Source organism: Salmo salar, chromosome ssa01 (assembly GCF_905237065.1).
Source record: "Salmo salar chromosome ssa01, Ssal_v3.1, whole genome shotgun sequence".
NCBI classification, from domain to species: Eukaryota; Metazoa; Chordata; class Actinopteri; order Salmoniformes; family Salmonidae; genus Salmo; species Salmo salar.
In genome coordinates, this window is record NC_059442.1 from 52,296,891 (window position 1) to 52,309,204 (window position 12,314).

At 44.3% G+C, this 12,314-nt stretch overlaps 1 protein-coding gene across 1 annotated transcript in view; it reads left to right on the top strand.

Moving 5' to 3' along the window:
* The window catches only part of LOC106605291 (brorin), a 50,280-nt gene that overhangs the window by 13,230 nt on the left and 24,736 nt on the right, over positions 1–12,314 (top strand). Inside the window, exons 2-3 of the mRNA XM_014200767.2 lie at positions 7,522–8,279; positions 10,218–10,347. Of these exons, the coding sequence (XP_014056242.1) occupies positions 7,602–8,279; positions 10,218–10,347 (808 nt within the window). The 5' untranslated portion in view covers positions 7,522–7,601. The remainder of the gene's footprint in view (positions 1–7,521; positions 8,280–10,217; positions 10,348–12,314) is intronic.

The following is a 12,314-nucleotide window of genomic DNA, read 5'->3' on the forward strand; positions in this document are numbered from 1 at the left end:
CATGAGGACGAAGGAATTGTCTGTAGATCTCCGAGACAGGATTGTGTCGCGGCACAGATCTGGGGAAGGGTACCAAAGCATTTCTGCAAACCTGGCACCATCCCTACGGTGAAGCATGGTGGTGTCAGTATCATGCTGCGGGGATGTTTTTCAGTGACAGGGACTGGGAGACTAGTGAGGATCGAGGCAAAGATGAATGGAGAAAAGTACAGAGATCCTTGATGAAAACCTCAGACTGGGGTGAAGGTTCACATTCCAACAGGACGACGACCCTAAGCACACAGCCAAGACAATGCAGGAGTGGCTTCGGGACAAGTCTCTGAATGTCCTTGAGTGGCCCAGCCAGAGCCCGGACTTGAACAAGATCAAACATCTCTGGAGAGACCTGAAAATATCTTGAGAGGTTCTGCAGAGAAGAATGGGAGAAACTCCCCAAATACAGGTGTGCCAAGCTTGTAGCGTCATACCAATGAAGAATAGATGCTGTAATCGCTGGCAAAGGTGTTTCAACAAAGTACTGAGTAAAGGGTCTGAATACTTACGTAAATGTGATATTTCCGTTTTTTTTATATGGGGTATTGGTATAGATTGAGGGGGGAAAAAACGATTGAATCAATTTCAGAATAAGGCTCTAAAGTAACAAAATGTGGAAAAAGTCAAGGGGTCTGAATACTTGCTGAAGGAACTACATTGTGAAGTAACTGCATCCCCAGGCTGGAAGTCCTGGGCTGTGGTGTTCGAGACTACACGTGAAGTGACTTTCAACTTATGTTTAGAGTTGTCTAGAATTGAGATTCACCACAGCCCTTTTCTCTGTATCTCTATCTCTTATCCCCTGCTGTTTTCAACTCTCTAGAGACAGCAGGAGCGTTAGAGATACTCTAAATTATTGGCTATGAAAAGCCAACTGACATTTACTCCTGAGGTGCTGACCTGTTGCACCCTCTACAACCACTGTGATTATTATTATTTGACCCTGCTGGTCATCTATGAACATTTGAACATCTTGGCCATGTTCTGTTATAATCTCCACCCGGCACAGCTAGAAGAGGATTGGCCACCTCTCATAGCCTGGTTCCTCTCCAGGTTTCTTCCTCAGTTCTGGCCTTTCTAGAGAGTTTTTCCTAGCCACTGTGCTTCTACACCTGCATTGCTTGCTGTTTGGGGTTTTAGGCTGGGTTTCTGTACAGCACTTTGTGACATCAGCTGATGTAAGAAGGACTTTATAAATACATTTGATTGATCTCAATATACACTTCCCTGAGGTGCCAGGACATGATTTTACGTGTCAGGCACATGCATTTATTAAAATGTATTCCCTAAGAAATACTATGTTTCTATTCTTACTGATAACATACGTTTTTCATTCCCTTTATATTAACCTACTGCATTTTTAACAAGGCTGACTTGCTCAGGGAAAGCTTAAAGTATTTATATACCTTCTGTTCTTTCTTGAGAATCCTAATTCGGAAACAGCAGTTGCACTCTACTCTATTGAAAACGAATTCATTGCCAGCGGAGTTGACATATTAATAAATACTGAATGGTTTATTCTTAAATGAGTCCAGACACTCATCTACAGCTAATTGTCAGGTCAAAGTCAATACAGCGGAATCTCACCTTTTTACACAAAGATACAAATATTAATCCCACTGCAAGTGTTTTAATAGAGAAAAAAAAATGTACTCAACATACTACTCTTAAGAACATGATTGAAAGTCGAAACAAAACCCAGTAAGGCATTCAAACTCAAATCATTTACATGTCAAGTTAGTTGGGTAATCAAATAATTTGATTAGTAATGAAACAAAAACGAAACTCATCAACTTAATTCATTCATTGTTGTATGTCCTGCTTACCTAAGACCAACTTAGTGGCATTGCGGTTAGTGTCCACCCTGAGATTAGAAGGTTGGGAGTTCAATCCACGGCCGAGTCATGCTATAAGAGAGCGACTCTCTGCTTTTGCTGGTCTGTGACTTTATTTAACCAGTTAGGCTAGTTGAGAACAAGTTCTCATTTGCAACTGCGACCTGGCCAAGATAAAGCATAGCAATTCGAAACACATACAACAACACAGAGTTACACATGGAATAAACAAAACATACAGTCAATAATACAGTAGAACAAAAGAAAACAAAAAGTCTATATACAGTGAGTGCAAATGAGGTAAGATAAGGCAATAAATAGGCCATAGTGGCGAAGTAATTACAATATAGCAATTAAACACCGGAATGGTAGATGTGCAGAAGATGAATGTGCAAGTAGAGATACTGGGGTGCAAAGGAGCAAGATAAATAAATAAATACAGTATGGGGATGAGGTAGGTAGATAGATGGGCTGTTTACAGATGGGCTATGTACAGGTGCAGTGATCTGTGAGCTGCTCTGACAGCTGGTGCTTAAAGCTAGTGAGGGAGATATGAGTCTCCAGCTTCAGAGATTTTTGTAGTTTGTTCCAGTCATTGGCAGCAGAGAACTGGAAGGAAAGACGACCAAAGGAGGAATTGGCTGCGGCTGTGACCATTGAGATATACCTGCTGGAGCGCGTGCTACGATTGGGTGCTGCTATGGTGACCAGTGAGCTGAGATAAGGCGGGGCTTTACCTAGCAGAGACTTGTAGATAACCTGTAACCAGTGGATTTGGCGACGAGTATGAAGCGAGGGCCAACCAACGAGAGCGTACAAGTCGCAATGGTGGGTAGTGTATGGGGCTTTGGTGACAAAATGGATGGCACTGTGATAGACTGCATCCAGTTTGTTGAGTAGAGTGTTGGAGGCTATTTTATAGATGACATCCCCGAAGTCGAGGATCGGTAGGATGGTCGGTTTTATGAGGGTATGTTTGGTAGCATGAGTGAAGGATGCTTTGTTGCGATATAGGAAGCCGATTCTAGATTTAATTTTGGATTGGAGATGCTTAATGTGAGTCTGGAAGGACAGTTTACAGTCTAACCAGACACCCAGGTATTTGTAGTTGTCCACGTATTCTAAGTCAGAGCCGTCCAGAGTAGTGATGCTGGATGGGCGAGCAGGTGCGGGCAGTGATTGATTGAATAGCATGCATTTCATTTTACTTGCGTTTAAGAGCAGTTGGAGGCCACGCAAGGAGAGTTGTATCGTCTGGAGGTTAGTTAACACAGTGACCAAAGAGGGGCCAGAAGTATACAGAATGGTGTTGTCTGCGTAGAGGTGGATCAGAGAATCACCAGCAGCAAGAGCAACATAATTGATGTATACAGAGAAGAGAGTCGGCCCGAGAATTGAACCCTGTGGCACACCCATAGAGACTGCCAGAGGTCCGGACAACAGGCCCTCTGATTTGACACACTGAACTCTGTCAGAGAAGTAGTTGGTAAACCAGGCGAGGCAATCATTTGAGAAACCAAGGCTGTCGAGTCTGCCGATAAAAATGTGGTGATTGACAGAGTCGAAAGCCTTGGCCAGGTCGATGAATACGGCTGCACAGTAATGTCTCTTATCGATGGCGGTTATGATGTCGTTTAGGAACTTGAGTGTGGCTGAGGTGCACCCATGACCAGCTCTGAAACCAGATTGCATATCGGAGAAGGTACGGTGGGATTCGAAATGGTCGGTAATCTGTTTGTTAACTTGGCTTTCGAAGACCTTAGAAAGACAGGGTAGGATAGATATAGGTCTGTAGCAGTTTGGGTCTAGAGTGTCACCCCCCTTTGAAGAGGGGGATGGCCGCGGCAGCTTTCCAATCTTTGGGAATCTCAGACGATATGAAAGAGAGGTTGAACAGGCAAGTAATAGGGGTTGCAACAATTTCGGCAGATAATTTTAGAAAGAGAGGGTCCAGATTGTCTAGCCCGGCTGATTTGTATGTGTCCAGATTTTGCAGCTCTTTCAGAACATCAGCTATCTAGATTTGGGTGAAGGAGAAATGGTGGGGGCATTGGCGGGTTGCTGTGGAGGGTGCCGGGCAGTAGACCGGGGTAGGGGTAGCCAGGTGGAAAGCATGGTCAGCCGTAGAGAAATGCTTATTGAAATGTTCAATTATAGTGGATTTATCGGTGGTAACAGTGTTTCCTAGCCTCAGAGCAGTGGGCAGCTGGGAAGAGATGCTCTTATTCTCCATGGACTTTACAGTGTCCCAGAACTTTTTTGAGTTAGTACTACAGGATGCAAATTTCTGTTTGAAAAAGCTAGCCTTAGCTTTTCTAACTGCCTGTGTATATTTGTTCCTAACTTCCCTGAAAAGTTGCATATCACGGGGGCTATTCGATGCTAATGCAGAACTCCACGGGATGTTTTTGTGCCGGTCAGGGGCAGACAGGTCTGAGGTGAACCAAGGACTCTATCTATTCCTAGTTCAACATTTTTTGAGTGGGGCATGCTTATTTAAGATGGTGAGGAAAGCACTTTTAAAGAATAGCCAGGCATCATCTACTGACGGGATGAGGTCAATGTCATTCCAGGATACCCCGGCCAGGTCGATTAGAAAGGCCTGCTCGCAGAAGTGTTTTAGGGAGCGTTTGACATGATGAGGGGTGGTCGTTTGGTCGCAGACCCATTACGGATGCAGGCAATGAGGTAGTGATCGCTGAGATCTTGAATGAAAACAGCAGAGGTGTATTTGGAGGCGAGTTAGTTAGGATGACATCTATGAGGGTGCCCGTGTTTACAGATTTGGGGTTGTACCTGGTAGGTTCACTGATAATTTGTGTGAGATTGAGGGCATCAAGCTTAGATTGTAGGATGGCCGGGTTGTTAAGCATGTCCCAGTTTAGGTCGCCTAGTAGCACGAGCTCAGAAGATAGATGGGGGCAATCAATTCACATATAGTATCGAGGGCACAGCTGGGGGCAGAGGGAGGTCTATAGCAAGCGGCAACAGTGAGAGACTTGTTTCTGGAAAGGTGAATTTTTAGAAGTAGAAGCTCGAATTGTTTGGGTACAGACTTGGATAGTAATACAGAACTCTGCAGGCTATCTTTGCAGTAGATTGCAACACCGCCCCCTTTGGCAGTTCTATCTTGGTGGAAAATGTTATAGTTAGCGATGGAGATTTCAGGGTTTTTGGTGGTTTTCCTAAACCAGGATTCAGACACGGCAAAGACATCCGGGTTGGCAGAGTGTGCTAAAGCAGTGAGTAAAACAAAGTTAGGGAGTAGGCTTCTAATGTTAGCATGCATGAAACCAAGGCTTTTACAGTTACAGAAGTCAACAAATGAGAGCACCTGGGGAGTGGGAGTGGAGCTAGGCACTGCAGGACCTGGATTAAACCTCCACATCACCAGAGGAACAGAGGAGAAGTAGGATAAGGGTACCGCTAAAGGCTATACGAACTGGCCGGCTAGCATGTTCGGAACAGAGAGTAAAAGGAGCAGGTTTCTGGGCACGATAGCATAGATTCAAGGCATAGTGTACAGACAAAGGTAAGGTAGGATGTGAGTACATTGGCGGTAAACCTAGGCATTGCGTAATGATGAGAGAGATATAGTCTCTAGAGACGTTTAAACCAGGTGATGTCATCGTGGCCTGTTGGAATCCTCGGGCAGATTATGTCGGTATTCCAGTCGTAGAGGATCGGCGGGGTTCCGTGCCCTGTACCGGCAGTAGAAGGGGTCCGGAAATTGTTGCCCAGGAGTGGGCTTCGGTGGTAGCACAGGAGCCCTGGCCGGGCTAGCTTCAGGCTAATTGGTGCATGCTCCGGGATGGAAACGCTAACCAGGAGTAGTCACCCGGGATTGCGGTTAGCTAGTTGCGAAGATCCAGATGAAAATGTTCAGAGTTTGCGGTAGGAATCCGGGGATATGAGGGAAAAAAAATAAAAATAATAATAGGTCTGTTCTGCTCTGGTTTGAGTCACGTTGTTCGAACTGGCGAGAGCTTTCCGAGCTAAAGGTTAGCTGATGACCGCTAGCAATGGTTTGCTGACTGATAGCTGGTAGGTAGTTAGCTGGCTAGCTTCAGTTGAGGGATTCCGGATCCAAAGTAAATAGAAATACTTTAGAGAAAAAAAACAGATCCACGCCACATTGGGTGAGGCGGGTTGCAGGAGAGTATTTAGAAGTTGAGGTTTAGGAAAATATTTTTAAAAGATATGTGAAGAAAAATATGTAAAAAGATATATACAAGGGACACGACAGGACAAAGACGCCTGACTGCTACGCCATCTTGGAGTATGTACTCCGCCCCCGGTCAGAGGGGAATAAGGCAGTCTCACAAAAGTCACACACACAGGGAAACTTTATTTACACACACAAAGATTAATTCTCTATACATACCAAAGATTGTAAAAATGGGACCAGATGTGGACCCATAGGGTAAACCCTGTCTCACGCTACAGAAACTGGAGATAGGCTCCTGCTCCTACAGAATGAGCCGTTCTGGCTCACAGAAGCCAAGCCTCGTGCAAGGCTGCTACTTAACAAGGATGTTGGTGCCATGATAATATAATAGGCAATGTCATAAATAGTCATGACAGTTTCTGTCTGTTTATGACAGCATGTTTATGTCATAAAACAACCATTGTTTAATTACTGAATTCAATAGATTTCATTGTAACAAAATAAAAGGGGGGGCATTGTTTGACCAATATAAATAATGAAACAAATATTGATCCCCTTTACATTAGTGGTCTCAAACTCCTGGCCTGCGTGCCACATCAGATCCGTAAGCTGCAGTTTGGTGGCCCCAGGCCTGGTGTGTGAGACCACTGCACATGTACAAAACCAGAGCCATAGATCTAGAACATATAATGGAACACATAATTTTATTGTTATTTTTTTTATCCATTTTTTGGGGTCGCATACACATATTTAGCAGATGTTATCGCAGGTGCAGCGAAATGCCTATGTTTCTAGCTCCAACAATGCAGTAATGCCTAACAAACACCAAACAATGCACACAAGTCCCCCAAAAATGTAAAGAAATAAATGAATAAATATACACTTTTTAAGCTGTTCACTGATCTAAGTTGGTCTAGAAATTTCCCCTAGCTACAGTAAATTCATTCTTCCTGAAGAAAATCACGATCTCTTTTCTAATCAATTTCTCCCTGTATAGTTGTCTGATTTTATTTGAACCGGAATCCATTGATTATATTTCCTTTGTTCCGGGTGGGGAGTGAGATTCAGGTTATTTTTTGGCAATTTTCTCCACAGTCTATCCCTGCTGGGAGCATTTGATGCAAGGAAGTGTTAGTGTAAGAACGCCTATTGATTTCCTGACACTGGCAATATGAATAAACTCCGTTCTGACAGCCCAAGTCGCTGAGGTTTTCTTTAGGTCGTGTGAGGTGTTTCTTTGATAGGATCTGGCATTGCAATGAAAAAACAGAGTCCTTATTGGGGCTAACATGAAGACAATTAGTCAGATATGTTTATGCTGAATAGCCAACTCCTATGAACATTGTCTTGGTCATTGTTTGGCCATGATAACGACAAGAGGAGTTTTCTATAAAGCACAGAATTTGGACCAGGCTAAGAGACAATATCAATGTCTAGACTACATACTGTCAAATACTTCATTCCAGTTTCATTCTCTTTTTCCAGATGGACTGGCTCACACCTGAGATATGAAGTGTGTTATGTGAAGCCAAGGTGTCATCCCACCTTCCAGGTGGTGGGGAGAGATGGTGCACTCTGTTGCCATGACAGTGGAAGTCCTCTTTGTTATGTTGTTTCTGACCAGTACTCAGTGTAATCCCGTGGCAGACTTGTCAGTGAGCCGGGAACGCTTGGAGCGTGTCCTGACCCAGGCCAGAGAGGACAAGCAGGACAAGCAGCAGGTCTCAGTGGGGGCGCTCAGCTACAGCACCCAGCCGCAGCTGGAGGAGATCAGTTTCATGGGCCTGGAGACCCACAGAGGGGCCAGCAACAGAACCTCTGTCAACAGATCCAGGCCAAACTCCAGCTCCCAGAAACTTGCTGGATCCAAGGGTGGGAAGGCATCACAGGAGTTGTGGGAAGAGCAAGAGGGGGGCCTGAGCCGAGTAGACGAGGGTCCCACGAGTGAAACAAATCTCTCTCTTGATGCTATCGATGAGTACGCATATCCAGATTACAGGGGGAAGGGCTGCATGGACGAAAGTGGCTTTGTGTTTGCAATTGGGGAGAAGTTTACCCCGGGGCCCTCCACATGCCCTTGCCTCTGCACGGACGAGGGACCCCTGTGTGCCAAACCTGAATGTCCCAAAGTTCACCCTCGCTGCATCCGGGTGGACACCAGCCAGTGCTGTCCAGAGTGCAAGGAGAAGAAGAACTACTGTGAGTTCAGGGGAAAGGTCTACACAACGCTACAAGAGTTTAAGGTGAGTCTGGAAATGATATCTTTAAAGGTTTACAGGGTGTTATTCTCTAGGAACCAAACATTAAGCAAACGAGGAACGGGAATGGATTACCTGAACGTGTACAACAAGAAACGCTAGTGTTTGTTATACGTTTCAAAACGTTTTTGTACATGAATACAACCCAGGTGATGATGACCTCCTTAGGCAGCCTCTTTCATAGTGCTATTTAATTTAAATGTTTTCTTATGACAGTCTGTGCTTCAAGAGATCAACCTCTGAATTGAAAAGAAACTCCAGCACACTAGGGATCTAGTAGCTGATTAAACGCAACTCCACGATTTACGATGGAGTTGAGCGGCGACTTGTGTGGGAAGACTGGAGCTCTGACATCACATAAAATGAATTACACACTACCAGTGGTTGAAAAAGTACCCAAATATCATACTTGAGTAAAAGTAAAGATACTTTAATAGAAAATGACTCAAGTAAAAGTGAAAGTCATCCGGTAAAATACTACTTTAGTAAAAGTCTTAACTGTATTTGGTTTTAAATATACTTAAGTATCAAAAGTAAATGTAATTGCTCAAATATACTTAAGTATCAAAAGTAAAAGTATAAAAATATAAATAGGAAAGTAGAGTACAGATAAGTAAAAATACTTTATAGTAGTTTTTTGGGTTAAGTACTTTACACCTCTGCACACGACATTGTTCTGGGTAGTTGCGAGCTATTCTTTGGATGCTAAAATGACGTCGGAGCTCCAGTCCCCACTAGTCGCCACTCAACTCCATTGTAAATCATGGAGTTGAATTTAGTCGGCTGGTAATCTAGATGTTCCACAGTTTTAGTGGATCTTGTTACCAACGTTTCGGTCTCCGTAGACATTCCATGTGGGAAACTGTTGATAGATTGCCAGTGTATCGTGAAGACTATACCAAAATACTTTTCAGTGTAGCAAGCAAACAAGCAGCGAAGCACATTTATGATGGCAAAAGTCAGCATTTATTTTATTCACACAAAGTCTGAACATTACTTGGGGCTGCTAAATTGAATAGTATGTTTAAGCTTAAGAGTAATTGTGTTAATATTCTTATCTTGATATATTCTAGTCTTGGTGGAGTTATACCTCCCACTGGAGGTCTAATATGGGACTTATTTCCATTAATGCAGAGTGATACAAGCAGCTCTGTATTGAAAGGCACAGCTTGTAGCTCTCCTGGGAGAAGTCTGTGGAGAGAGAGAGAGAGATCAGAAAGAGAGAAAGGAAAAAGAGAGCTAGAGGGACCCACTTCCACTAAAGTAAATGTCTCCTATCCTCTGTGGATGCCTGCCTAGAGGATTAGAAAGAAAGCAACAGGCGAGCCTTGTGGTTGATTGCTGTGTTCCGCGGCGATACTGTAAGTGGGGTCTCTCTCTTGCCGTTTTTCACATTGGCGTGCTGGTCAGAAGCTTTTGCCGCTCTGCAGTCGACTTGATCCATGCTGTTAGGATTAACCTATGTTCTCTGATTTAAAAGGAAATGCTCACATGGCTACGAGTGGCTTCAGACTAAAGCCTACGGTGGTAGCATCTCCAGTCAAGGGGGGTGACTTGGTTGAAGGCATATTGTCGACACAAGTTGCATCATACGGACTTGGGCCCTGTTTTTCTCCAATACTTTCGGACTTGGAAAGCTCCATTAATCAAACTGTTCTCTCTAGTTCACAAAGCAAGACATTTGAAGCTTATAGCTTCTGTTTCCAACTGAGCACACAATCGCATGTCTCCTTCAAATGAAGTATGTATTTCCAATAAAGTGCCGTAAGATGGGACCTCCCTGTGTTCTAAGCTCTGTGGCTGAATGTTTGATGTTCAATGTCCTTATATTGGCTAGTGGACCAGACAGGTGAGTGAGTGAGTGAGTTCTTGCATGAGAGAGAGAGAGATTTTTAAACACGGTCTTTTTCCCTCTGCCCCCAGGTGTCTCCGTGTGAGAAGTGTCGCTGTGAGGGGAGTGGAGAGGTGTTGTGCTCTGTGTCAGCTTGCCCCCAGACAGAGTGTGTGGACCCAGTGTATGAGCCTGAACAGTGCTGCCCCATCTGTAAGACCGGTGAGAGATCCTGCTTGTCTCAACATGTTTGGTACCTTAATACGGAACACACAACATTTCATTGACCATTTTCATTTGACTGTATCTCTTTGAGAAATCATACTGATTGGCCTGACAAATTATTGACAATAGTTGGTTGCAGTGCTAGATTTATTCATATGATTGTGCGTATGTGATAATGTATGACTCTCTATTAGCCAGCCCTGTTTGTTTCCAACGTGAACAGATATTCCTGGTTCGGTGCCACAGTATGCTGGTGTGAATAAAAGGCGAATCAAGGTTTGAGCATCCTGGGTTAGTGTGTGAGAGCCCTCTGATTTGAAAGCATTACAGTGTCTTATAAGAGCCCTTCTCTGGCTCACTGTGGATTATCTGAAGTTGTTTCAGATGATTTTAGACAGCATGTCCTAGATTGTGTCCCCTTATTTTTCTTGGCGTGACTCTAATGCAACATGGCAATGTCAGCAACGTTGCTTCCTTCAGCAAAAAGAATGATGACTGGCGATACGCATCTCAGACGTGGCCTCTTAAAGCGATGCTGTTTATCACAAACAAGGGAAATGCTATCAACATTAAATTAAATACAGTGCATTTGGAAAGTATTCCAACCCCTTGACCTTTTCCCCGTATTGTTACGTTACAGCCATATTCTAAAATGTATTAAATCATTTTTTCCCCTCATCAATCTACACACAGTACCCCATAATGACAAAGATAACTGGTTTTTAGACATTTTTGCAAATGTATGAAATAATTCAGTACCATGGCTATGAGACTTGAAATTGAGCTCAAGTACATCCTTTTTCCATTGATCATCCTTGAGATGTTTCTACAACTTGATTGGAGTCCACCTTTGGTAAATTAAATTGACTGGACATGATTTGGAGCGGCACACACCTGTCTATGTAAGGTCCCACAGTTGACAGTGCATGTCAGAGCAAAAACCAAGCCATGAGGATGAAGGAATTGTCCGTAGAGCTCCGAAACAGGATTGTGTCGAGGCACAGATCTGGGGAAGGGTACCAAAAAATATCTGCAGCACTGAAGGTCCCCAAGAACACAGTGGCCTCCATCATTCTTAAATGGAAGAAGTTTGGAACCACCAAGATTCTTCCTAGAGCTGGCCGCCCAGCCAGACTGAGCAATTGGGGGAGAAGGGCCTTGGTCAGGGAGGTGACCAAGAACCCGCTGGTCACTCTGACAGAGCTCCAGAGTTCCTCTGTGGAGATGGGAGAACCTTCCAGAAGGACAACCATCTCTGCAGCACTCCACCAATCAGGCCTTTATGGTAGAGTGGCCAGGCAGACGCCACTCCGCAGTAAAAAGCACATGACAGCTGGTTTGGAGTTTGCCAAAAGGCACGTAAAGCACTCTCAGACCATGAGAAACAAGATTCTCTGGTCTGATGAAACCAAGATTAGACTCTCTGGTCTGAATGCCAAGCGCACATCTGGAGGATGTCTGGCACCATCCCTACGGTGAAGCATGGTGGTGGCAGCATCATGCTGTGGGAATGTTTTTCAGCGGCAGGGACTGGGAGACTAGTCAGGATCGAGGCAAAGATGAATGGAGCAAAATACAGAGATCCTTGAAGAAAACCTGCTCCAGAGCGGTCAGGACCTCAGACTGGGGTGAAGGTTCACCTTCCAACAGGACAACGACCCTAAGCACACAGCCAAGACAACACAGGAAAGTTGCAAGGAAAGTCTCTGAATGTCCTTGAGTGGCAGAGCCAGAGCCTGGACTTGAACCCAATCGAACATCTCTGGAGAGATCTGAAAATAGCTGTGCAGCGACGCTCCACATTCAACCTGACAGAGCTTGAGAGGATCAGCAGAGAAGAATGGGAGAAACTCCCCAAATACAGGTGTGCCAAGCTTGTAGCATCATACCCAAGAAGAATCGAGGCTGTAATCGCTGCCAAAGGTGCTTCAACAAAGTACTGAATAAAGGGTCTGGCTACTTAT